Genomic DNA, 27,707 nt, shown 5'->3' with positions numbered 1-27,707 from the left:
AAAACGTCATTCACCACATCAATGGGTCTAAGCGAATTTAATCGCATGCCGTTCGGACTCTGCAACGCATCCGGTACTTTCCAGCGACTGATGGAATGTTGCCTCGGACACAAGAACTTCGAGACCGTCCTCCTGTACCTAGATGATGTGATCGTCTACTCAAAGACTTAAGGTACCTTCACATGAAGCGACGCTGCAGCGATAGCGACAACGATGCTGATCGCTGCAGCGTCGCTGTTTGGTCGCTGGAGAGCTGTCACACAGACCGCTCTCCAAATTTCTCACAGAAGAACAGCGCACCACCGGGTGTAATATCCAAAGTAATCTTTATTCAGCCATAGAGCATCAAAGCGACGTTTCGACCATATGTTGGTCTTTTTCCTGCTTGAAAAAGACCAACATATGGTCGAAACGTCGCTTTGATGCTCTATGGCTGAATAAAGATTACTTTGGATATTACACCCGGTGGTGCGCTGTTCTTCTGTGAGAAATTTGAAGCTTTACCCAGGAGGGTTCCCTGGATATGGAACGAGCGCCCAAATGAGTGAGTGCTGTCAGCCACCTTCATACTCTACAGACCGCTCTCCAGCGACCAACGATGCCGAGGTCCCCGGGTAACCAGGGTAAACATCGGGTTACTAAGCGCAGGGCCGCGCTTAGTAACCCGATGTTTACCCTGGTTACCAGCGTAAAATGTAAAAAAACCAAACAGTACATACTTACATTCGCGTCCCCCGGCGTCCGCTTCCTGCACTGACTGACTGACTGAGCGCCGGCAGTAGCAGGGCACAGCGGTGACGTCACCGCTGTGCTGTGCTTTCACTTTCACTTTGCGGCGCTCAGTCAGTGTGGGAAGCGGACGCCGGGGGACGCATGTAAGTATGTACTGTTTGGTTTTTTTACATTTTACGCTGGTAACCAGGGTAAACATCGGGTTACTAAGCGCGGCCCTGCGCTTAGTAACCCGATGTTTACCCTGGTTACCAGTGTAAAATATCGCTGGTATCGTTGCTTTTGCTGTCAAACACAACGATACACGGCGATCGGACGACCAAATAAAGTTCTGAACTTTATTCAGCGACCAGCGACATCACAGCAGGATCCTGATCGCTGCTGCGTGTCAAACTAAACGATATCGCTAGCCAGGACGCTGCAACGTCACGGATCGCTAGCGATATCGTTACAAAGTCGTTTCGTGTGAAGGTACCTTTACGAACAGCACTTAACAGACCTGGCAGAGGTGTTCGAAGCCTTATCCAAGTATGGTATGAAAATCAAACCATCCAAATGTCACCTTCTCAAGCCAAAGGTACAATACTTAGGGCACATCGTGAGTTCGGAGGGAGCAGCACCGGATCCCGAGAAAATAACTGCCATAAGGGATTGGCCAAGACCTACCAACGCAAAAGAAGTGAGGCAATTCTTGGGATTAGTGGGTTACTATCGTAGATTTATAAAAGGATTTACCAAATTGGCAGCGCCCTTGCAAGATGCTTTGATAGGGCAGACGAAGAAACCTTCAAACCGAAACCCTCCTTTTCAGTGGAACGACGAAAGAGAAGACTCCTTTGAACAACTAAAGAAGGCACTAACCGGAGAAGAAGTTCTGGCGTACCCGGATTACCATCAACCTTTCATCCTCTACACCGATGCCAGTAATGTGGGATTGGGAGCGGTGCTGTCACAAAAGCAAGAAGGTCGGGAGAAAGTCATCGCCTTTGCAAGTAGAAAACTCCGGCCTACTGAAAGAAATTCAGAAAATTATAGCTCCTTCAAATTGCAGCTACTGGCAGTAGTTTGGGCTGTGACTGAACGTTTCAAACACTATTTGACCGGTGCAGAATTTATTGTCTATACTGACAACAATCCATTGACCCACCTAGACACGGCTAAATTAGGTGCGTTAGAACAGCGATGGATAGCCCGGTTATCTAAATTACAACTTCGTGATCAAGTATCGAGCAAGTCGCAAGAATGGAAATGCCAATGCCCTATCCCGGATGCCACACTTGAGAGATGTAGAAGAAGAAACGGGGGAGCTTGAAGAAATTGAACTACCAGCCTTTCATCAGCCCAAGGTAAAACATCGTCAGTCAAATACCTATCAGAAACAACAAGAAGTGAATTTTAATCCGTTAGCACACCATAGATGGGCTGACACCCAAGATAGCAATCCGGCTGTGAAGCTAGTGAAGGAACTATTGACTGAGCAAAGTGCATATCCCGATGAGGATGCCCCAGAAGAGACGCATCAACTCTGGAAAGAGAGAGGCAAAATGTTCCTGTATCAAGGGAAACTCTGTAGAAGATACACCAATCCGAAAACACATGAATTGGTTTGGCAGATTATCGTGCCTAAACAAGATGTGAGGATGGTCCTCGAGGCTTACCACAATGGTGCTGGTCACTTTGGTTGGAAAAAGCTAGAAGTACTACTGAGAGAAAGATTTTATTGGGTCGGGATGAGAAAATCAATCGAACAGTGGTGTAGAAACTGTGGCCCGTGCAACCTCAGAAGGAACGATCAAAAGAGCCAAAGGGCACCACTGCAGCCCATAATCACCAAACAACCACTTGAACTGGTAGCCATGGACCACGTGAAGTTGACACCGAGCCGGTCCGGTTACGTCTATGCCTTGACCATCGTGGATCATTATTCGCGCTTCTTGGTAGTAGTACCTGTAAAAGATCTGACTGCAAAAACAGCAGCCAAAGCGTTCCAAACGTACTTTTGTAGACCCCATGGATATCCTGAACAGGTTCTCACTGACCAGGGTACAGCCTTTGAATCAGATCTTCAGAGAATTCTGTAATATGTATGGTTGCAAAAAGATCCGGACGACGACCTATCATCCGCAAACAAATGGCTTATGTGAGAAGATGAACCATATTGTGATAGACCTACTAAAGACTTTACCTGAAACGGAAAGGAATCAATGGCCAGAGAAATTGCCTGACTTGGTGGATCTGTATAATCATGTCCCGGTGAGCTCTACCAACTGCACCCCAGCTTATCTTATGCGTGCAAGACCCGGCCAATTGCCAATCGATCTAGAAATGGGAATTCTGAAACCAGACGCAGAAGTTCAAGACTCCAATTGGGATGTCGTACGGCAACAGCAGTATCGCCAAGTACAAGAGAGTGTGGAAAGAAGCCTCCAGCAAACCAGAGAAAGACAAGAGCGAACTTTCAACCAGAATGCTCTAGCAACTCTATTAAGACCGGGTGACCAAGTACTCAAGAGGAATCGTCGAACCAATAAACTGGATAATCAATGGGAAGCCGTACCCTACACAGTTTTACCAACAAGAATGGATAATCCTAAAATGTGTCTCATTAGCAAAAACGGAGGTTTAACATCTGTACTAGTGTCAAGAGACAATCTTAAATTATGTCCGGAAACGTTGAAAGAGTCAGAAGTTGTCCAGCCAGAATCAGAAGTTATTCAACCCATACAGGTTCAACCAGTAAAGGAAAAAGAAGAGGAAATGTATCACACCTGTATAGGAGACTTTCCCAAAACCCTACTAACATACCATGGTGCAGTAGTGGTTCCCATGGTGGCCTTTTATCCAACACCGAATCCAATATTAGAAGTCCCAAGACAGGAAGAGGCTGACCTCGTACTACAAGAGGTTCCAGGTCAGGAAGAACAGATTCCTGATCAGAGTGATCCCATTCACGGTGGACTTGCCAACCCCATAGAGGTGGAATTATCTTTAGCAGAGAGGGCAGATACTATATCTGCAGTAGACAGAAGTACACCACATAAAGAGACACCGCTATTACGTAGATCCCAGCGTAGTACCCAGGGTCAATTACCGGCCAGGTATGCGGATTACCAACTATAAGACTATAGTCATTGTTATCGTTCTGTAACGTTTAAGCCCAGTACCTACAGAGACTTACCTGTATGAACTTCTTGCATATTCTTGAACTTTTTATCAGCCGGAAACACTAAATGAAAGCTCCGGAAAGACTGCTTTGTGAACTTTGCTTCCTAGTACCTTCAAGGATAGAACTGTATTAATGGGCGCTATTTGAAGTGACTTTTTACAGAATTCCATTTTTTTTTGTTTCTTTGAGTGGTTTTTGTAACTTTTCATTTTTAAGACTCTGTACATATCAATTGTTATTTCAAAATGTTATCATCCCACAGTCCCGGAGTACTGTTCTTAACTAAGGGGGAATGTGGCGCCCCTAGGGGTATTTGCCACGAAAATAGTTGTTGACACCAAATACAAATATTAAAATAGCAAGACTGCACTACCATCTCCGACCAGAAGGGGGAGCTCCAGAGATTCCCCTTGATCCATTCTGGTCTGAGAAAAGGACTGGCAGTTGGGCTGAGGAGCTGAAAGTGAGAGGTCGTATAACTGAACTCCTAACAGCCCTATGACAGATTATAGGCCAGTAATACCCATAGTAGAAAAAGAGGAATAGAGAAAAAGGACATTGTGAGAACCGGGTAGCAATAACCTCTACCCAGAATAGGCGCAGAGACGGATACCGGATCCGTGGCTATATTCATTATATATAATACAGCAACCGGAAGGGAGGTGATATCAGCTTCACCAGGGTAAGACGCAGCAACAGACACAGAGTTCAGCGGTACTCCCAGAGGGGGTAAGCCGACAAAAAAAGGACCCGGGTTGTCCGTTGAACCAGAGCACAGAAGAGACAGATTGGGCCGGCAGTCAATTCACATACAGCAGCAGGGCCATACAGAAACTGCGCATAATAAGAGGTGGAAATCCTGACAGGGTCAAAGTAATTCAGGGTTCTTAAACAGACTCCGGTGACAGTATTGGTTGCAAATCCCTTTTTGTTGAAGTAAACTGGTTAAACGTTTCAGCGCCTCAGTCTTTCATTTGGACAATAGCCGTCGATCCAGGATCGGGGTCATCACAGCTGAGAGGACCTGCTGCTGATCAAGTAAGTGTCTGTTCCTTCATGATATCCCTTACATTGTGCATCGCCTGAGGCCACAGCACCGGGTCAAGCCACTAGTGACATCCCCCTCAAGAGACGGACCTCATTGATCTGGTGCTGGGTACCTCGGTCTCCCGGGCGTCACAACATGGAGGACTATGGGGTATGCATTTTACAATATAGAGGACTATGAGGTGCATTATACTATGGGAAGTGAATTGTACTACATGGATGACTATGGCGGTGAATTATACTATATGGAGCACTATGAGGAGTGTATTATACTATGTGGAGAACTGAGCAGTGTATTTTAATATATAGAGTACTATAGGGAGTGTATTATCCTATTTGGAGGACTATGGGAAGTGTATAATACTATATGGAGAACTGAGGAGTGTATTATACTATATGGAGGACTATGGGGTGTATTATACTAAACAAGCAAAATGCTGCATAGTCATAAAGTGATTGGATTGTTTATGCCGGAACAAAAATCATTGTTCTCAGCAGCACATCGCCGCTGTAAACTGTAGATGTGCTGCTGATAACATGATCCTGTATGGTGATCTGTTAGTGATCTATTAGTGATCATTCTGTCCCCATCTTTCTTTCTCAGATGGTGGAAAGAGGTCGGGAAACAAGCGTTGAATGACTTCAATATTGTTAATCACACTCGTTTAGTGGCCTGAACGCAGCGCCTGTAAATACAACCGAAATGCTTCTGTGTGATGTGCAATATGTTAGCATTTGGGGCCCCACTATAAACTTTGCGTAAAACCGGCCCTGCCTGCAGGGCGGGTAATATCGAGGGCAATCTGGCCAGTTTATCCAGCTCTGAGGCTCCGGGGGGCCCCTGGCCAGATTGCCCTCATGTGCGGTGGGCAGGGAGCAATCCCTGCAGCTCCGCGGCCTGCAGGAGAAAATGGCAGCGGAGCGGAGCTGCAGGGAATGGATCCGTCCTGCTTACTGCCTGCACTTCCCGTCTCACACAGCAATGACTGAATTACATCATCATTCAGCGCATCAGCTGTGCGAGACAGGAAGCTGCCGGCGATGGCGGGGCTTCAGGATATCGTGCGCAGAGGTGAGGCGAGTGTGTGTGTGTGTGTATGCAGAGAGGTGAATGGTGCTGTGTGTGTGTGTGTGTGTGTGTGTGTGTGTGTGTGTGTGTGTGTGTGTGTGTGTGTGAAGGTAGAGGAGAGGGCAATGATGGGGGTGATGGGGCGGAAGGCAATGATTGTGTTGATGGAGAGGGCAATGAGGGGTGGTGGGGAGGAGGAAATGATGGAGGTGGTGAACGGGCAATAATGGGGTGGTGGGAATAAAGCAATAATGGAGGTGGTGAAGGGGGCAATCATGGGGGTGGGGGAGAGGGCAATAACGGGATGCGGGGGGGGAGGAGGACAATGAGGGGTGTGGGGGATTGGGATGGGAGGAAAGGGGATTTATAATGGACTTAGGAACGGGGAGGTGGAGGAAGACATTATTATTGATTATTATGTCTAACACAGTCCCTTACTATATAGTGTACTCACTTATGTATAGCACAGTCCCTTAGTGTGTGTATGTGTATAAATAAATAAATAAATATATATATATATATATATATATATATATATATATATATATATATATATATATATATATATATATATATATATATATATATCTTTGTCACCTTAAAAGTAGGGGGGCCCAGACACATTTCCTGCACAGGGGCCCCAAGCTGTCTGTGTCCACCCCTGGATTATCTATTTATATAATTACCTTAAATTGTCTGTCATCCACTTCCATCTGGACGTCCTCGAATCCCACAATCCACCGAGCCGCGCTGGAAGTACGCCGACCGCCATATTGTTATACCCAAGTGAAGGGTATTCCAATATGGCACCCACTGGTGGCACCAGGCCCTTGCGCAGTACCACAAGCAGGTCATCGCCGGACCCCCCGCTGCTGGGATCCCGGCCGCTGGGGCACCCTCCCCGCCGGGAGTCACCACCCTCCCCATTGCTAAAGCATCGGGCCTCAATCTAGTATATATATATATATATAAATAGATAGATCTATCTATGTATCTATAGATGTATCTATAAAAGTATATCTATCTATCTCATTCCTACTGTCTGTCTATCTATCTGTGTGTAATGGAGTGTGGGTTGGACAAATGTTAAAGGGGAGGTTGGACCAGAAATTACATCACAATTTTTTTTTTTTTTGTTCAATAATAGATCTTTATTTAGCTTTCAAAAACGCATACAAATCCGCATGAAAAAAAAAAACGCATCAAAACGCAGCAAATCCGCACCTGCGTTTTCTGGCAAGAGAGGGAAAAATCTGCACAGAAAATTCCATAGGCAAACCCGCAACGTGTGCACTTACCCTAAGTGACACATCGCTGGAATCAGGATCTCTGTCCCAATATTAAGCTGCTCTCAGAATAAATAGCAAAAACCTCCTGACAGATTCCCTTTAAAAAGTATGCGGCCTGTCACTTTTTTGTTACGGACACTGCAACAAATTTGACAATGAGGTTAAAAACATGGGAAGAAAAAAAGCTTAAAAACCGAATTGTAAACCACCCGAGTTTCAGACGTAATTTCTCTTGTAAACCACGTCAGATTTTTCCATCTCAAAACAAATTCATTGCAAAACGAAAAAACTGCTCCAAATATGCAGCGTGTGAATTTAGCCTAATGGTAGATTTGCATAGAGTATCTGCAGATTGTACATGAAGATTTGGCTGTGAATTTGGTGCACAGTTCTTCTTATCCACTGGAAATAATGATTTTGTACGATTGACGAGTTGCTGTTACTGTTACTTACAGTTGCTCATTTTGCCTAAGTTCTACGTAAAAACAAGAGGTCTATTTTACCTGCATGAGTCATCATTAGAACTACAATACCACATCCTTACAAAGTCCCTGGCAGCTCTGCTCCACCTCCTCTTCCACTCCTGGCCCGACTCCTCTGTTCCTCCCCCCCCCCAGCCAAGGATTTTGCAGTGAGGCAGAATTGTAGTTCTAATGATGATTCATTCAGGTCAATGGAAGCAAAAGAGATACGAGATACGCCTGAGCCAGGAGAGATGTTGCAGAGCAGAACAGGCAGTTAGCATCTGCCTGCTAGTATGTCCAAATCCCGTTTTAAGGGGGAATTCAGACGCAAGCCCCAAAGGGGTCACTGATTTGGTGCCAGAATGCAATGTGAAAGCCCCATTAACCCCATATGGGAAGAAAAAAAGGCTCGGATAACCCCTTTAAGAATCAGCGCCACACTAATACATACTTTGTGCCTGATACTGCAGCCCAAATTTTCTTGCATGAGCCTGAACTGCAATACCAGACACAACCTATGGTCAAGTGTGGCGCTATTTATCATCAAAAACTAGAGATTTCGGCAGTGATCTCTCTTTCTGCCAATGTTATTTATAACTTAACACCACTTATTGCCAATGATGGCGGTGGTATGGATTTACCATCATATACATCAGAAATTGGCGCAAAGTATAGCGCCAATCTGCGGCTGCTAAAATCAGAGGCGCATTTCCGTTTTTGGAGTAAGTACAGCCAGAGAAGCCCTGAATATATCAGTGTGATGAAGTCACCGTTGTGGTGCCGTGTGCCCACTGTGCGCCCTAAGAAAACTTGATATAAAACTTTAGTCACAGATGATGAAATGCACAGCTTATCAGAAATGGAAGGAGAAGGTTTCGCTTTCGCCATCGGCACATTTTTTGGCTCTTTTAGGAATTGTGTAATTGTTGAATCTATTACATCCCTGAACTTTATCTATAGAATATTTGCCAAGAAAAAAAAAAATCTCGGTGTCGCAAACAAGTCTGAATAGTTTGGCTTAGTTGGAATTTATTTCTAAAAAATAAACAGAGAAAGTCGCAGCCTTAGGGCTCATACCCATCACCGTTAAAAAAAAACAAAAAAACGATCCGATTACGATCCAGAAAAGTCAGATGAGTGTCATGCGATTTTCACACAAGTACAATTTGATTTTTTAACACCTAGCATCCGATTTCCATGCAATCCGACCGAGCTTTTACATAGATATGTTTTCTGAAAAAAAAAATGGCATAGGCTCCCCCAACATTTTGTTAACCAGCAGAGGGAAAGCCGACAGCTGGTGCAGATGTTTATAGCCTGGGAAGGGGGTAATACACATGGAGCTTCCCAGGCTATTACTATCAGCTCACAGCTGTATACTTAGCCTTTACTGGTTATTGAAATGGAGGACTCTCTAGAAAATGACGAAGGGTCCCCCTATAATTAATAACCAGCAGAGGATAGGCAGACAGCTGAGGGCTGATATTAATAGCCTAGGCTAAGTATACAGCTATGAGCTGATATTAATAGCCTGGGAAGCTCCATGTGTATTACCCCCTTCCCAGGCTATAAATATCTGCCACCAGCTGTCCACTTTCCCTCTGCTGGTTAATAAAATGTCGGAGAATCCCACGCCACTTTTTTCAGATATTTATTAATTAAATACATGTACAGTAAGCTGCACACACACACTGTACTAATTTTATATGTCACTGACATATTTATATATGTCTATTGTCTTGCTGTGGTTTTACTGTACGCAGCAGATGAAATGTTGGGTTTTCAAGCACATGGGTGTGTAAAAATAGGATGGCACTCGCAGGGTCCGAGGTCCATACGATTATTTTCTCGCACCCATTGACTTGTATGAGATACGAGGAAAATCGCAGCATGCTGACATTTTTTTCTCAGTCCGATTACAGCTGAGGGAAAAGAAAAAAAAAATCGCAGATGAGCTGTGACTCATAGGATAACATTGGTCAGAGGATAATACGATTTTTACTCGTCCATTTTACTCGCAGATTAGTATGATCCCTTACCCACAATGTCGGGCGACATCAATGTAGCCCTATGGGAAGGAAAAGTTGCAAGTGACAATGTAAAAATCTAAAAAAAAAAACATTCCATATGACGGGGATTTTGTGATGGATTCATGTGATATTTTTTCCCCAAAACAGAATTATTTTAATTGCCCATCAGTCGTGGTGGAGCGCTCAGTGGTCGAGGTGCTAATTCTCCATTTTGCTCTGGGTCTTATAATGTGTCTTACTTGGGCACCTGGAGATCACGGTGGTGGGTTCCCTGCTGGGAAAGACAGGGGAAGAGCTCCTAGGAAAGAGCAGCTCATCTCTGGTGCACCAGATATCCACCATGCAATACCACATGTCCCCTATAGCGGGTGCTGTTGGGGTATCTGTGCCCCCTGGCACCGGCACCCAGCGATCACCAGGGCGGCATTTTCCAAAAAGATTTGTCTGTAAGCAAACCCTCTCTATAAATGGACTCCAAGAACCCAAAGCGGAGAGAGGTCACCGGCAGGAATGGAGAAGACACAGAGTAGCCAGATTCCCCTACAATTGTATCAAAGCTCAAAGCTTGTAGCGAAAGGTAGCACCCTGAGACTGGGAACAAGATAGGAGCCCCCCTGTAAGGAGAGGAGTGTGCCCCACCCTGTATGGAGAGGAGTGTGCCCCCCCTGTATGGAGAGGAGTGTGCCCCCCCTGTATGGAGAGGAGTGTGCCCCCCCTGTATGGAGAGGTGTGTGCCCCCCACCCTGTATGGAGAGGTGTGCCCCCCCTATATGGAGAGGTGTGTGCCCCCCCTGTATGGAGAGGTGTGTGCCCCCCCTATATGGAGAGGTGTGTGCCCCCCCCTGTATGGAGAGGTGTGTGCCCCCCCCTGTATGGAGAGGTGTGTGCCTCCCCTGTATGGAGGTGTGTGCCCCCCCTGTATGGAGAGGTGTGTGCCCCCCACCCTGTATGGAGAGGTGTGCCCCCCCTATATGGAGAGGTGTGTGCCCCCCCTGTATGGAGAGGTGTGTGCCCCCCCTATATGGAGAGGTGTGTGCCCCCCCCTGTATGGAGAGGTGTGTGCCCCCCCTATATGGAGAGGTGTGTGCCCCCCCCTGTATGGAGAGGTGTGTGCCCCCCCCTATATGGAGAGGTGTGTGCCCCCCCTGTATGGAGAGGTGTGTGCCCCCCCTGTATGGAGAGGAGTGTGCCCCCCCTGTATGGAGAGGTGTGTGCCCCCCACCCTGTATGGAGAGGTGTGTGCCCCCCCCTGTATGGAGAGGTGTGTGCCCCCCCTGTATGGAGAGGAGTGTGCCCCCCCTGTATGGAGAGGTGTGTGCCCCCCACCCTGTATGGAGAGGTGTGTGCCCCCCACCCTGTATGGAGAGGTGTGCCCCCCCTATATGGAGAGGTGTGTGCCCCCCCTGTATGGAGAGGTGTGTGCCCCCCCTATATGGAGAGGTGTGTGCCCCCCCCTGTATGGAGAGGTGTGTGCCCCCCCCCTGTATGGAGAGGTGTGTGCCCCCCCCTGTATGGAGAGGTGTGTGCCCCCCACCCTGTATGGAGAGGTGTGTGCCCCCCACCCTGTATGGAGAGGTGTGTGCCCCCCACCCTGTATGGAGAGGTGTGCCCCCCCTATATGGAGAGGTGTGTGCCCCCCCTGTATGGAGAGGTGTGTGCCCCCCCTATATGGAGAGGTGTGTGCCCCCCCCTGTATGGAGAGGTGTGTGCCCCCCCCTGTATGGAGAGGTGTGTGCCCCCCTGTATGGAGAGGTGTGTGCCCCCCCTGTATGGAGAGGTGTGTGCCCCCCCTATATGGAGAGGTGTGTGCCCCCCCTGTATGGAGAGGTGTGTGCCCCCCCTATATGGAGAGGTGTGTGCCCCCCCCTGTATGGAGAGGTGTGTGCCCCCCCCCCCTGTATGGAGAGGTGTGTGCCCCCCCTGTATGGAGAGGTGTGTGCCCCCCCCTGTATGGAGAGGTGTGTGCCCCCCCCTATATGGAGAGGTGTGCCCCCCCTATATGGAGAGGTGTGTGCCCCCCCCTGTATGGAGAGGTGTGTGCCCCCCCTGTATGGAGAGGTGTGTGCCCCCCCTGTATGGAGAGGTGTGTGCCCCCCCTGTATGGAGAGGTGTGTGCCCCCCCTGTATGGAGAGGTGTGTGCCCCCCCCTGTATGGAGAGGTGTGCCCCCCCTATATGGAGAGGTGTGTGCCCCCCCCTGTATGGAGAGGAGTGTGCCCCCCCTGTATGGAGAGGTGTGTGCCCCCCACCCTGTATGGAGAGGTGTGTGCCCCCCACCCTGTATGGAGAGGTGTGTGCCCCCCACCCTGTATGGAGAGGTGTGCCCCCCCTATATGGAGAGGTGTGTGCCCCCCCTGTATGGAGAGGTGTGTGCCCCCCCTATATGGAGAGGTGTGTGCCCCCCCCTGTATGGAGAGGTGTGTGCCCCCCCCTGTATGGAGAGGTGTGTGCCTCCCCTGTATGGAGGTGTGTGCCCCCCCCTGTATGGAGAGGTGTGTGCCCCCCCCTGTATGGAGAGGTGTGTGCCCCCCCCTATATGGAGAGGTGTGCCCCCCCTATATGGAGAGGTGTGTGCCCCCCCCCTGTATGGAGAGGTGTGTGCCCCCCCTGTATGGAGAGGTGTGTGCCCCCCCTGTATGGAGAGGTGTGTGCCCCCCCTGTATGGAGAGGTGTGTGCCCCCCCTGTATGGAGAGGTGTGTGCCCCCCCCTGTATGGAGAGGTGTGCCCCCCCTATATGGAGAGGTGTGTGCCCCCCCCTGTATGGAGAGGAGTGTGCCCCCCCTGTATGGAGAGGTGTGTGCCCCCCACCCTGTATGGAGAGGTGTGTGCCCCCCACCCTGTATGGAGAGGTGTGCCCCCCCTATATGGAGAGGTGTGTGCCCCCCTGTATGGAGAGGTGTGTGCCCCCCCTATATGGAGAGGTGTGTGCCCCCCCCTGTATGGAGAGGTGTGTGCCCCCCCCTGTATGGAGAGGTGTGTGCCTCCCCTGTATGGAGGTGTGTGCCCCCCCCTGTATGGAGAGGTGTGTGCCCCCCCCTGTATGGAGAGGTGTGTGCCCTCCCCTGTATGGAGAGGTGTGTGCCCCCCCCTGTATGGAGAGGTGTGTGCCCCCCACCCTGTATGGAGAGGTGTGTGCCCCCCACCCTGTATGGAGAGGTGTGTGCCCCCCACCCTGTATGGAGAGGTGTGCCCCCCCTATATGGAGAGGTGTGTGCCCCCCCTGTATGGAGAGGTGTGTGCCCCCCCTATATGGAGAGGTGTGTGCCCCCCACCCTGTATGGAGAGGTGTGCCCCCCCTATATGGAGAGGTGTGTGCCCCCCTGTATGGAGAGGTGTGTGCCCCCCCTATATGGAGAGGTGTGTGCCCCCCCCTGTATGGAGAGGTGTGTGCCCCCCCCTGTATGGAGAGGTGTGTGCCCCCCCTGTATGGAGAGGTGTGTGCCCCCCCTATATGGAGAGGTGTGTGCCCCCCCTGTATGGAGAGGTGTGTGCCCCCCCTATATGGAGAGGTGTGTGCCCCCCCCCCTGTATGGAGAGGTGTGTGCCCCCCCCCCTGTATGGAGAGGTGTGTGCCCCCCCTATATGGAGAGGTGTGTGCCCCCCCTGTATGGAGAGGTGTGTGCCCCCCCCTGTATGGAGAGGTGTGTGCCCCCCCCTATATGGAGAGGTGTGCCCCCCCTATATGGAGAGGTGTGTGCCCCCCCCTGTATGGAGAGGTGTGTGCCCCCCCTGTATGGAGAGGTGTGTGCCCCCCCTGTATGGAGAGGTGTGTGCCCCCCCTGTATGGAGAGGTGTGTGCCCCCCCTATATGGAGAGGTGTGTGCCCCCCCTGTATGGAGAGGTGTGTGCCCCCCCTGTATGGAGAGGTGTGTGCCCCCCCCTATATGGAGAGGTGTGCCCCCCCTATATGGAGAGGTGTGTGCCCCCCCTATATGGAGAGGTGTGTGCCCCCCCCTGTATGGAGAGGTGTGTGCCCCCCCCCCTGTATGGAGAGGTGTGTGCCCCCCCTATATGGAGAGGTGTGTGCCCCCCCTGTATGGAGAGGTGTGTGCCCCCCCCTGTATGGAGAGGTGTGTGCCCCCCCCTATATGGAGAGGTGTGCCCCCCCTATATGGAGAGGTGTGTGCCCCCCCCTGTATGGAGAGGTGTGTGCCCCCCCTGTATGGAGAGGTGTGTGCCCCCCCTGTATGGAGAGGAGTGTGCCCCCCCTGTATGGAGAGGTGTGTGCCCCCCCTGTATGGAGAGGTGTGTGCCCCCCCTGTATGGAGAGGAGTGTGCCCCCCCTATATGGAGAGGTGTGCCCCCCCTATATGGAGAGGTGTGTGCCCCCCTGTATGGAGAGGTGTGTGCCCCCCCTGTATGGAGAGGTGTGTGCCCCCCCCTGTATGGAGAGGTGTGCCCCCCACCCTGTATGGAGAGGTGTGTGCCCCCCCTGTATGGAGAGGTGTGTGCCCCCCCCTGTATGGAGAGGTGTGTGCCCCCCCTGTATGGAGAGGTGGTGCCCCCCACCCTGTCTCTGACATGTCCATTATATAGACCCCACAGTGACTCTTCTCAGATTCCTTTCTGTCAGGACCACAGTTCTGGCTGGGAGGACTACAACTCCCAGCACGACACAAGTCGCAGTGTTCTTGATTGGGCGGGAAATATGAGAAGCAGTGAGGGGAGAGCCATGTAATAACCGGGGCTCAGTATAACGCCGGGTGCTAACAGTGAGGGGAGAGCCATGTAATAACCGGGGCTCAGTATAACGCCGGGTGCGAACAGTGAGGGGAGAGCCATGTAATAACCGGGGCTCAGTATAACGCCGGGTGCGAACAGTGAGGGGAGAGCCATGTAATAACCGGGGCTCAGTATAACGCCGGGTGCGAACAGTGAGGGGAGAGCCATGTAATAACCGGGGCTCCATACACTGCGGTCACACAGGACACCGCGGCTCCTCCGTGTGTGCACCGCGCCCTTACCCGGTCACCGCTCCTCACAGACAATTATCGGCCGATGTGCTCTGCGGTCGGGGCCGCTGCTGCCCCCTGCTGGCGGCTCTGTGGTGCTTACTGCAGGGCACTGACTGTGTGGACCCGGGGACCAGAAAAAGGCACAAATCCCTGAAGAGAAAGTCCCCTGCAGGGAATAGGGAATATCTGCTTCTTCTTGTGGGGAAGCAAAAAGTCTGTGAGCGGCTCGTCCCTCCGCTCACTGCGCTAAAACCGCGTCTGGTGACCACCGCAGTGTGAATGCGGCCGTACTGCAGTCACAGCTTCCAGTCAGGACAGAACTTCTGGGGTTTTTTTGTTTTTTTTTTTGCATTTTTGGTGTTTTTGATGCAAGAATAACTCACGGACTCCGGTAATTGAGGGGGAGAAATCCGCAGAGTTTTTCCGAGGAGAAGCGGCTCCTTTTTATGAGGAGTTTTCTTTTCCTGAAGTATTTTGGAGAGGTTACCTGGTTTGGAGCGGGCGCCATCAAGGACGGACGGATGGAGTTTTCTGAAGAGGTTTTTTTTTGAGCGAATGACCGGTTTTCCAGGCGTTTTGGGGGCAGAAACTTTCCAAAATCCTCCTGAAAAAACAAACAAAAACATCCCGCCTCAAAAACTAGGAAGTTCTGCTCCAAAATCCTCTTCAAAAAACATTCCAGTGATTTTTTTGAAAAAAAAAAAAAAAATCGGAGGTCAAAATAGCCTAAGAAAGCGCTCAGAAAACACCCAAAAAACCCCACAGGTATTCCTGAAGATTCTTCTTTAAAAAAACGAAGCAAATGCGCCTGAAAAAGACACAGTGTGCACAGAACCTTTGGAGGATTTTTTCTCATTTTTCGAAGAGTTTTTTTAACAGGATTTTTAAAGCGTCTTTTGCTCCCAAAACCTCACAGACACCACGTGCCCTCACAGGGGAGTTTTTCCCCCATTTTTTTTCCATTTTTCAAAACGTTTTCAAGGGAAAAAAAAAACTGCGCAAACTCCTCGTGTGAACAGCGACGTGGACGACATTGAAAACCACAACTTTGAGGCAGTTTCTGCTCCCGCTGGTTCGGAGGATCAGCTGATATTTCCATTTTAGGACCAGGAATACAGAATAAGGGACCAGAGAGGAATTAGGGGGGTCCCACTAATTATTATGGGGTCTTTTTTTTTTTTTTGCAAAAAAAAAAAAACCTCCTGCAGAACTTTATTTTCTGCTCGTAAAAACAGAACCCAAAACCTGGAATATCTTCAGCCTTTTTGCTTTTTCACAGCCCCCTCTTCCCCCAGCACTGATCCCTCGCTGCCCATTTACTACAGATCACACAGTCCCCCCTTTTTGCACCTGTTATTAGCACCGCGTTTCTTGCGCCCTCTGCTGGCTCGCCTTCGGTACTGCATCGCAGCGTTTTCGGCTTGCACACATTCCATCAATTCAACAGCGGCATCTCGCGGTGATTCTTGGTACTGCAACTGTGCCAAAAGTGTCATCTCCCCACTTTCCACATCTTTTTTACTTGAACAGGGATCCGGCTCAAAATAAGGAGGCAGGAGGACTTCTTTCAGCAAGGAAAAATCCGGATAAACGCCATCAACAAACATCAGTCCCTCCATGGCTCTGGATCGTCAGCATGTACAATATCCTCAGGGGATTCTTCCATAGGTGACTGGGAAAGGAAAATCCAGATTCTACTCTGCTGTTTGATCGCTTGTGAGATTTTGCAAAAACAAACAAAAAAATATCCCTTCACGCCCAGCGATCCCTTGTGTAAAAGGGGGGTTTTGAGGTGATGGGGCCATATTAAAATGCAGCTCTGTGCTTTCAGACAGTTATTAACCCCTCAGTGGATCTACTGGGAGGGCTGGGCAGCTGCAGTGTTATAATTTCTATTCTGTTCAGCAATTTGAGGGTTAAAGGTGCCCAGGTGGCAATGAGTGATCTGCAGAGTGGGATCACCTGTTGCTCCCTGTGATCCGCCCCTGTGGGGTGAGTTATTAAAAGGCGGCCAGCAGGTGGCGCTGCCTCTCTGTGGGATCACAGTGTCCAGCAGGTGCAGTGGCTATAGGGTGGGGGGTGAGGAGCCTTGTGTATGTCTGCACCCCTCAAATACCCATAGGGGCGGCAGAGCATGCACATCTGCACAATAGGGGTCCCCTGACTCTTGTACCACCTGGTAAGGAGACTGGCAGCAGGGGAGCCGTGACTCCATTCACTTCTATGAGTCAGCTGGATGGTGGGACTGTAGGGGATGGTGGGACTGGGGGTACCTATAGGGGATGGGGGGGACTGGGGGTAACTATAGGGGATGTGGGGGATTATAGGGCAGGGGGTAACTATAGGGGATGCGGGGGAGGGGATAACTATAGGGGATGGGGGACTGGGGGTAACTATAGGGGATGGGGGGGGATTATAGGGCAGGGGGTAACTATAGGGGATGGGGGACTGGGGGTAACTATAGGGGATGGGGGGAACTATAGGGGGATGCAGGGGATGGGGGTAACTATAGGGGGAGGGGGTACCGATGGGGGTAACTATAGGGGATGTGGGGTAACTATAGGGGATGCGGGGGAGGGGTTAACTATAGGGGATGGGGGGTAACTATAGGGGATGTGGGGTAACTATAGAGGATGCGGGGGAGGGGTTAACTATAGGGGATGGGGGGTAACTATAGGGGATGTGGGGTAACTATAGGGGATGCGGGGAGGGGTTAACTATAGGGGATGGGGTTAACTATAGGGGATGGGGTTAACTATAGGGGATGCAGAGGTTGCACCTGTGTAAAATGCCTCCCACTGCTGCATAATACCCCATTATTACACCCCTCCCCCCATAAAAAAAACATACAAAAAAAAACAGCTGTAATCAAATAAAAGGCGGCAGAAAATGCAGTACCAGACATATCCACTGGGCCGGCGTGGTGCTGTTCGCCCTCTTGTCGTATTGTCGGAGGACATTATTCCTTCACACATCGGTCACACGGGAATGAAGGAGGGACATTTTGTTTTTAGCAGAATCTCCAAGAATGAACATGGATCTCCTAGGCAGCGTATTCAGTGGTTGTATTCGCACCATGCTTTTCCAATGTGTATGGTTTGAACACGTTAAAAATCGCTATTCTTTGTTAAATTGCTTAACGCATTGTGATACCGCAGCCAAAGGGAAGTTAAAGCTTTTCTTGTGGATTTTGGAGCAGAATCTACTCTAAAATCTTTTTAAAAAAAAACCCAACAAAAAAAAAGTCACCATTTTTCAAGAGCTCTGACTGTGTCCTGGGGTCTCTTCTAGGAGAGATATGTAACACATTGAGGGCAGGTGCGTCTTTATTTCCCCAAATTTTGTCAGAAAACTGTCAGCTGCAAACTCCTGGACAGAAACCACATCCACAAGGATCCTACATAACCGCAGCATAGAAAATAGACTTTAACCCCTTAACAACCGGAGGTATTTTAGTTTTTGGTTTTTGCTTCCCTTCTTCCCAGAGACATAATTTTGTTGTTGTTTTTTTGTCTAAATGGCCATGTGAGGATTTGTTTTTTTACTTTTGAATGACACCATTGGTTGTAACATATTGTGTACTGGAAAATGGGGGAAAAAAATCCAAGTGCTGTGAAACTGCAAAAAAGTGCAATTCCACGGGTGTTTTTTTCACGATGTTTATTAAATGCTAAAAGTGGTAAAAAAATAATAATTTTTGGTGATCTGGGGTTGGGTGAGGGCTGACTTTTTTATTGATACATTTTTCACTTTTTGCATGTTTCAATGGTCTCCATGGGAGACTAGAAGCTGCAGTTGTCTGATCGGCTCTGCTACATACAGGCGATGATCAGATCGCCTGTATGTAGCAGAAATGCTCACCTGCTATGAGCGCCGACCACCAGACGGCCCTCATAACAATCCAACAATGACAACCATAGAAGTCTGTTAGAGACCTCTGGTTGTCATGCCGACCCATTTGTGCCCCTCAATCACGTGATGGGTCACCGATGGGTGGGATTTCCGGTACGCTTACTGGAATCGCGAGTTAAATGCTGCTGTCAGAGATTGACAGCGGCATTTAACAGGTTAAAAGCCACTGGTGGATCGTGATTCCACCCGCTGCTGTTAGAGGCACATGTTAGCTGTTCAAAGCAGCTGACATGTGCCAGGAAACACCAATGTTGGAAATAGGTTTAAAAATAAATAAATAACCCCTTAATGACCAGGTGATTTTCCGTTTGTTTTTTCCTTTTTTCTTCCTCTTATCCCAAGAGCCATAACTTTTTTTTTTCTGTCCCTATAGCCGTATGAGGGCTTGTTTCTTTGCAGACGAGTTCTACTTTTGAATGACTCCATTCATTTTATCACAGAATGCACTGGAAAATGGGGAAAAAAAATAATTCCAAGTGTGATAATGCAAAAAAAAGGATTTATTTATTTATTTATTTTTTTAAATGCCAATTAAGTAGACAATAACATACATAAAACCTTACAAAAGGATGAAAAAAAAGCCCTAAAAAGCCTCAGGTGACCAACAATTTCATACAATGACTAAAGTGCGGTAGTGCGTATGTGTGATTGTAGTTAATGCCATAGGGTAAAGGACAACGTGCCTACAGACGGGTAAGGAAAAAAGCCTCCTGACATTACCAGCAGAGTATCCTGCCATAATAGACCTAAAAAGAGGCAGACAGATGCTATGGCAGCAGTGGAGGATGGTCAGTTAGAACATAACTGCCACAATGAAAAGGCCTCATCAGTAAACCCACCGCTGGCTAATGGCAACTAAACTATTACCCCATAATAAGGCAGAAAATCCGTACCCATGGTGAGAGGAAAGAGGCCACACGGGGAATGAAAAGCCCCCATGTGTGTTTCGCGCATTATGTTTGCTGGCTTCCTCAGGGGGATTTAGTAAAAAGGACCTCCCACTAGCTATTTATCAACTAGGACCTGTGGTCACATGGTCGATTTCACCCAATCGTGACACGGCTTAGTGGCGCATGCGTGCCCAGCCAGGAGAGGGCTAACCGCGCAGGTGAACACACTCAGCAAGGAGACAGGTTGTCTCCAAGGGGTGCGTGAACAACGTACAGATACCGAGGACAGAGAAGGGGGCGCAAGACGGCAGAGGACGCACACGCACACCGGTACTTAATATGAAATGATAGATAAATTGGACATGAGACAAACAATAACCGAAGAATACTTATCACTACACATACAAATATGACGCATCCTGTACAGTCCAATGTTTTTGGAGAATGTGTCTCATACTCCCCCAGTTAATTATAAGCGGAGATGAATCTCAGCTGTCCACGACCATTGTCACGTTTGGTCTTGGAAGTAAGTAGTTGGCTGTGAGGTATCAACTTACAGGCGCTTCTCACAAAATTAGAATATCATCAAAAAGTTCATTTATTTCAGTTCTTCAATACAAAAAGTGAAACTCATATTACAGAGTCATTACAAATATAGTGATTTACACTGCTCAAAAAAAATAAAGGGAACACTAAAATCCCACACCCTAGATATCACTGAATGAAATATTCCAGTTGTAAATCTTTATTCATTATATAGTGGAATGTGTTGAGAACAATAAAACCTAAAAATTATCAACATAAATCACAACTAATATCCCATGGAGGTCTGGATTTGGAATGATGCTCAAAATCAAAGTGAAAAATCAAATTACAGGCTGATCCAACTTCAGTGGAAATGCCTCAAAACAATGAAATTATGCTCAGCAGCGTGTGTCTGGCTTCCACGTGCCTGTATGACCTCCATAAAACACATAGGCAGGCTCCTGATGAGGCGGCGGATGGTCTCCTGAGGGATCTCCTCCCAGACCTGGACTAAAGCATCCGCCAACTCCTGGACAGTCTGTGGTGCAACGTGACGTTGGTGGGTGGAGCGAGACATGATGTCCCAGATGTGTTCAGTCGGATTCAGGTCTAGGGAACGGGTGGGCCAGTCCATAGCTTCAATGCCTTCATCTTGCAGGAACTGCTGACAAACTCCAGCCACATGAGGTCTGGCATTGTCCTGCATTAGGAGGAACCCAGGGCCAACCGCACCAGCATATGGTCTCACAAGGGGTCTGAGGATCTCATCTCGGTACCTAATGGCAGTCAAGCTACCTCTGGGGAGCACATGGAGGGTTGTGCAGCCCTCCAAAGAAATGCCACCCCACACCATTACTGACCCACTGACAAACTGGTCATGCTGAAGGATGTTGCAGGCAGCTGATCGCTCTCCACGGGGTCTCCAGACTCTGTCATGTCTGTCACATGTGCTCAGTGTGAACCTGCTTTCATCTGTGAAGAGCACAGGCCGCCAGTGATGCATTTGCCAATCCTGGTGTTCTGTGGCAAATGCCAAGCGTCCTGCACGGTGTTGGGCTGTGAGCACAATCCCCATCTGTGGACGTTGGGCACTCAGACCATCCTCATGGAGTCGGTTTCTAACCTTTTGTGCAGACACATGCACATTTGTGGCCTGCTGGAGGACATTTTGCAGGGCTCTGGCAGTGCTCCTCCTGTTCCTCCTTGCACAAAGGAGGTAGTGGTCCTGCTGCTGGGTTGTTGCCCTCCTACGGCCCCCTCCACGTCTCCTGGTGTATTGGCCTGTCACCTGGTAGCACCTCCAGCCTCTGGACACTACGCTAAAAGACACAGCAAACCTTCTTGCCACAGCTCGCACTGATGTGTCATCCTGGATGAGCTGCACTACCTGAGTCACTTGTGTGGGTTGTAGAGTCCGTCTCATGCTACCACGAGTGTGAAAGCACAACCAACATTCAAAAGTGACCAAAACATCAGCCAGAAAGCATTGGTACTGAGATGTGGTCTGTGGTCCCCACCTGCAGAACCACTCCTTTATTGAGTGTGTCTTGATAATTGCCAATAATTCCCATCTGTTGTCTATTCCATTTGCACAACAGCATTTAATAATAATCTTTATTTTTTAAATAGCGCTAACATATTCCGCAGCGCTTTACAGTTTTCACACATTATCATTGCTGTCCCCAATGGGGCTCACATTCTAAATTCCCTATCAGTATGTTTTTGGAATGTGGGAGGAAACCGGAGAACCCGGAGGAAACCCACACAAACACGGAGAGAACGTACAAACTCTTTGCAGATGTTGTCCTTGGTGGGGGTTTGAAACCAGGACTCCAGCGCTGCAAGGCTGCAGTGCTAACTACTAAGCCACCGTGCTGCATGTGTAATTGATTGTCAATCAGTGTTGCTTCCTAAGTGGACAGTTTGATTTCACAGAAGTCTGATTTACTTTGAGTTATATTCTGTTGTTTAAGTGTTCCCTTTATTTTTTTGAGCAGTTTATAAAGCAGTAAATACCTTAAGGGACACTGGGCAAAAATAAGGGGCAGAAAAATATGCTATGTACAGTATATATAAGAAGAGATTTTGGAAGGATACCGTAGGATCCAAACATAAGAATACATAGTACTATAGTAATTTCATTCCTTACAAATAAATCTCATTGCCCAAATTACCACCCTAGAGGCAGACCAGGTAAAAACAATAACAAAGGTAATATCCACTATGTGGTGACATGTTAATGAGTAAATATGGCAATAGGCGCTAAACTAATCCTGTTAGTCAGACATAAAGGTAAATAGCAATAATCATTACCTGAGTAGTGCTGCCATGTGATAGATGCCCAAGCGTCCCCTCACCCTGTCATGCATTTTGCCACCAGCTTCTTCCCTCAGAAGAAGCTGGTGGCGAAACACGCGTCGGGGTGAGGGGACACTTGGCCATCTATCACATCTAAATCATCAATGTACCTAATCCAGCACTGCACATGGCCAGCGGCCTGCACCAACCCCATCCCCAAACCAACCACGCTTCCAGTATCCCAGGAACAGGTTTGCATATGAGGGCGCACAGGCCGCACCCATGGCAGTGCCGTGTTTCTGTAAATAAAAAATATCTTTAAAAACAAAAAGATTGCGTGTAAGAATGAACAGGAACAACTCAAGGACCAACTCACACAAATGGCTGTCCCAGTTGAAGTCCCAAGGAAGAAGCGGACAGCGTTAAGACCGTGTTCATGGTCAATAGAAGTATAGAGACGATATCAGCAGTAACTAAAAGTGTACTGGGGTCTACAAAGATCCATTGACCCTCCTTAGCACGTCAGTAGTGTCTTTAACATATGACGGTAAAGTCTCCACTAATGGTTTTATGTAGTGGTCGATGAACTTACATACAGGATCAGATAATCCCTCAATACCAGACACTATCGGACGGCCAGGGGGGTCGAGGGGATCTTTGTGGGTTTTGGGGAGTAAATGAAATATTGGAATTTTGGGATGCTTAGTAATAAAACCCTCAAAGACCTGTTTAGTAATGATCCAGATTCCAAGCAAGTATAGTTTTTATTTTATTTAAGTGGTGAAAAAAATTCAGAAATTTGTAAGAAAACAAAATTTGCTTGTTTCGCACTTTTTTTTAAGAATTGTAATATTTAAATTTACTGGATCTGGGGCAGCGTGAGGGCTTGTATATTGCGCCCTGAGCCGAAGTTATATATACAATTTTAAGGTACCCTGGACTTTATAGAAAAAAAACAAAAAAAAACCTTGCTCAAGTGCGCCCCCTTGCATCCTGCCACCCTAGGCACGTGCCCTCAAGTGCCTAGTTGCAAATACGGCTCTGCGTATATATATGTGACTAGCAGTAATTTAACATTTGTCCTGAGGGCTGCAGGTCTCACCAAGGTAATAATATGTGCTATCCTGAGAAAAGGCAGTTTTCCTGTTCTCAGACCACAGGGGGGCCTTCCTGGAAAGACAGAATTGGAAACATTTAACACCTCTGAGGCCTCAAAGGCAGATGCCAAATGGGACCTAGAAAAGCCTGACAAATTCCATTTACTATCTATCTGTGAGAACTTACACCAAGAATTTCAGAGAAATAATATATTGATTGGTGAAGTGGCCATGGTCCAGTGAAAAACAAGCAATTATAACATCAACCTGAGAAGCTGGTCTAGAAATCTGACCTCCAAGGTAGCTCTATAAATTAGGCTGTACGCATACAAAGTGGTTCACAGATTGAGGGGCAGCCAAGCTGATGTGTTCCAGTCCATATTCGTCCCCCCCTCAGGGAGCAGAAAGCAGACTACAAAGTTAGATATTTCTGAAAGTTTTCTCCTGTTTATTTTTATAACTGTTTTGCATATTTGTATGTCTTTTTATTACCATATTTTTATACCCCTTTTATTGTAAGCACTGTACCTTTTCTATTAAAGCATTAAACTTTAATAAGTTGGATCTTGCATGTTCTAAAGATTCCATAGCCTTAAAGTGTGTGACCCTTATGATTGGCAGACAGTAGTAGTAATATTTCCGGGACTCATCGCCTATGTATTCAATCAGTGGTGGCAGCGTGGAGTGGTGGCAGCATGTATGAGCGGGCGTGTGACCTGGGTCGGTGTGTGATTTATGCTCCCATTACAGCATAGGACAGAGGTTGAATGCTGGACTGAGAGTGGGGAGATAGATTAACCCTTGCAGGCACAACCCCAAGTCACGTGCTGAGAGCAGGTACGTGACGAATTAGTGACACCAAAGAGTAAGGGACCCTTGATAATTGGTGGCAGAATGGTGGGATAGAATTATTTCTATTAGAGCATTAGTGCATGGTTTAAGCAATTATTCCCTGTACTAAAGAATTGGTATCCTTGCGAGGAGTGCACCAGTTCTTCAAGGTTCAACTCAGTGCTTACTTAGACATACTTGCAAACAGTTTCCCTTCCCTGTTTTTCTTTTCTATCTTTTATGTGGCAAAGGCTGTTCACCGATATGGCAGCCCAGTACAAGAAGCTGAGCAGAGAGGCTCTGACCGACCTCTGTGAGCAGAGAGGAATAGAGATGGCCGACAGATCCAGGGAGCTCCTGATACGCACCCTGGTCGAGCAGGACATAGAGCAAAGTGCTGAAGCATCTGGCCAAGGAGAGAGTTCATCTCAGAGAGTCCCAGCAATGCCAACTCTTGCACCGGAGATACCTGATGGAAGTGCCAGTAATGTCAGTGCTGAGGAGCCTATGTACTTTACTTTACAAATGGCCTTACAACGGCTGGGAACAAGTGATCCCAATCTGCGCATGCAGCTTATTCTATAGTACCGACCGGCTGCAGAATGCCAGGACCACGGAGAGAGAGGCTGCAGAACGCCGGGAGGAAAGAGCTTTCAAGCTTCAGATGGCTCAAATAGAGCGGGGTATCAGTCCTCAGCTAACCCCCTCCCAGGACATAAATCCAAGGAGACCACGTCTGAAAAATTTCCCTGTGATAGAGACGGATACAGTCTTAGATACTTTCTTTCGGGGATTTGAAAAAAACCTGCAGGCAGTACCATCTACCCCGTGAGCAGTGGGCGCAGTACAGTATCTAACCAAAGGGTTGAGACTAGTGTTGAGCGATACCGTCCGATACTTGAAAGTATCGGTATCGGATAGTATCGGCCGATACCCGAAAAGTATCGGATATCGCCGATACCGATACCCGATACTAATACAAGTCAATGGGACACCAAGTATCGGAAGGTATCCTGATGGTTCCCAGGGTCTGAAGGAGAGGAAACTCTCCTTCAGGCCCTGGGATCCATATTAATGTGTAAAATAAAGAATAAAAATATTGATATACTCACCCTCTGACGCGCCCTGGTTGTAACCGCCAGCCTCCGTTCCTAAGAATGAGCGCTTGAAAGACCTTCGATGACGTCGCGGCCTGTGATTGGTCACGTGACCGCCACGCGACCAATCACAAGCCGTGACGTCATCTAAGGTCTTTCAAGCACTTGAAAGACATTAGATGACGTCGCGGCCTGTGATTGGTCGCGGAGCGGTCACGTGACGCGACGTCATCTAAGGTATTTCAAGCGCTCATTCTTAGGAACGGAGGCTGGCGGTTACAACCAGGGCGCGTCAGAGGGTGAGTATATCAATATTTTTTATTTTTATTCTTTATTTTACACATTAATATCTATCCCGATACCGATTCCCGATATCACAAAAGTATCGGATCTCGGTATCGGAATTCCGATAACGCAAATATCGGCCGATACCCGATACTTGCGGTATCGGAATGCTCAACACTAGTTGAGACGCAAAGCCCTGGAAGTTTTTGCTGACCTCCCACCAGACCTAGATGGAAACTATGAGGCCATAAAAGAGGCCCTGATCAGGAAATACAACCTAACACCAGAAGTGTATTGGAGAAAGTTCCGGAACCTACAACGTGGATCAACTGACAGCTATGCCGATGTTGTGAGCACCTTGAGGACCACGTTCCACCAATGGATCAGGGGACTTTCTGTTAACAGTTTTGAGGACTCAACGGATCTTATAGTCAAGGATCAATTTCTTCATATGTGCCCCATGGATGTATGACAATTTGTGTGTGATCCGGAGCCACAAACTGCGGATCAGGCTGCAAAGATTGCGGACTGCTATGTGGCTAACAGGATGCCTGAGGTGCGGAAGCCATCGGGATTCAGCTGGAAGGGAGGTAAGCCAAACGGGGACCCTTCTCCCTCTGCTGGCCGATCACCAATGCTGTCCAAGCCCACCTCCTATGGGGTCCCGGGGACAAGACATTCTCTAGGCGATGCACGCCGGTGCTTCTCTTGCAACAAAGTGGGACATGTTAGCGCAGTCTGCCCTGATAGGGAGAAATGCCCAACCACAACCACAAAGCCGTCTGTGTCCCCATCGTCTGTCCTCTTTCTTGCCAGCTCTGATGCAAGGGCTAATGAAAACTGTCAACCCGCTGTCTTGGGGTCATATTTGACACCGAACTTTCCTTTACTCCCTATATCCGATCACTCGCTCTTGTCACCTGCACCTTAAAAACATCTCCAGAATCCGACCTTTTCTCACCTTTGAAACTTCTAAGACTCTTACTGTCGCTCTTATTCATTCTCGTCTGGACTACTGCAACTCTCTTCTGATCGGTCTCCCTCTTACCAAACTTTCTCCTCTCCAATCCATCTTGAATGCGGCAGCCAGTCATATTTCTGTCCAGCCGCTTCACCGATGCCTCCATCTTGTGCCAGTCATTACACCCATTCGCTACAGGGTCCAGTATAAACTCATCTCTCTCACCCACAAAGCTCTCCACAGTTCTGTACCGCTTTATATCTCCTCTCTCATCTCTGTCTATCGCCCTACACATGCCCTCCGTTCTACAAATGACCTAAGACTAACATCCCCCGTAATCCGAACCTCACACCTCCGTCTCCAAGACTTCTCTCGTGCTGCGCCAGCTCTCTGGAATGCACTTCCCCAGACGATCAGACTGATACCTAGCCCCGACCTATTCAAGCGAGCTTTGAAAACCCATCTCTTCAAACAAGCCTACCACACCAACTACTCAGTAAACTAACTTTGCCCTGTTCCCTCCTTCCATATATTATTCTGAATCTGCACTCTACTATTCATTTGTCTCCACACCCTCCATGCACATGATAACTGCACTTGATACTTGACTATTGCACTTAAACACACGGGCTGATGACTGGATCATGCAGCTTTATATGAAAATCCCTATTTATTATCATTGCCAGACCTGAAATAACAAGCACTTTTCACCTATTGTGTCCCCCCATTTCCTTGTAGATTGTAAGCTTGCGAGCCAGGACCTCACTCCTAATGTCACTGTTTAAATTGTCTTAACTTGTATTGAATATTGTCTGTACATGTCCCCGCTTAATTGTAAAGTGCTGCGGAATATGTTGGCGCTATATAAATAAAAATTATTATAAAAATTATCTAATATATAATTGCCTAGAATACTACTTCCTGCAATTTGTGCCAACTTCCGTGGCTTTGTCCGGAGCTAATGTCCGGAGATAATGTCCGGAGCTAATGTCCGGAGCTAAAGTCCGGAGCTAATGTCTGGAGCTAAGTGACGTCACCAGTGTCCTACACCCAGGCAGA

General features: G+C 48.1%; 1 protein-coding gene across 1 annotated transcript in view; it reads right to left on the bottom strand.

Annotated features, from left to right (window-relative positions):
* Positions 1–16,527, bottom strand: part of ZGLP1 (zinc finger GATA like protein 1) — a 40,550-nt gene extending 24,023 nt beyond the window's left edge. The window contains exon 1 of the mRNA XM_077260777.1: positions 16,103–16,527. Within this exon, the coding sequence (XP_077116892.1) occupies positions 16,103–16,371 (269 nt within the window). The 5' untranslated portion in view covers positions 16,372–16,527. The remainder of the gene's footprint in view (positions 1–16,102) is intronic.
* Positions 16,528–27,707: the final 11,180 nt, after the last annotated feature.

The sequence above is a fragment of the Ranitomeya variabilis genome, chromosome 5 (genome assembly GCF_051348905.1).
Source record: "Ranitomeya variabilis isolate aRanVar5 chromosome 5, aRanVar5.hap1, whole genome shotgun sequence".
Lineage (NCBI taxonomy): Eukaryota > Metazoa > Chordata > Amphibia > Anura > Dendrobatidae > Ranitomeya > Ranitomeya variabilis.
Note: the sequence above shows the minus strand (reverse complement) of the source record. Positions and strands in the feature narration are given on the sequence as shown.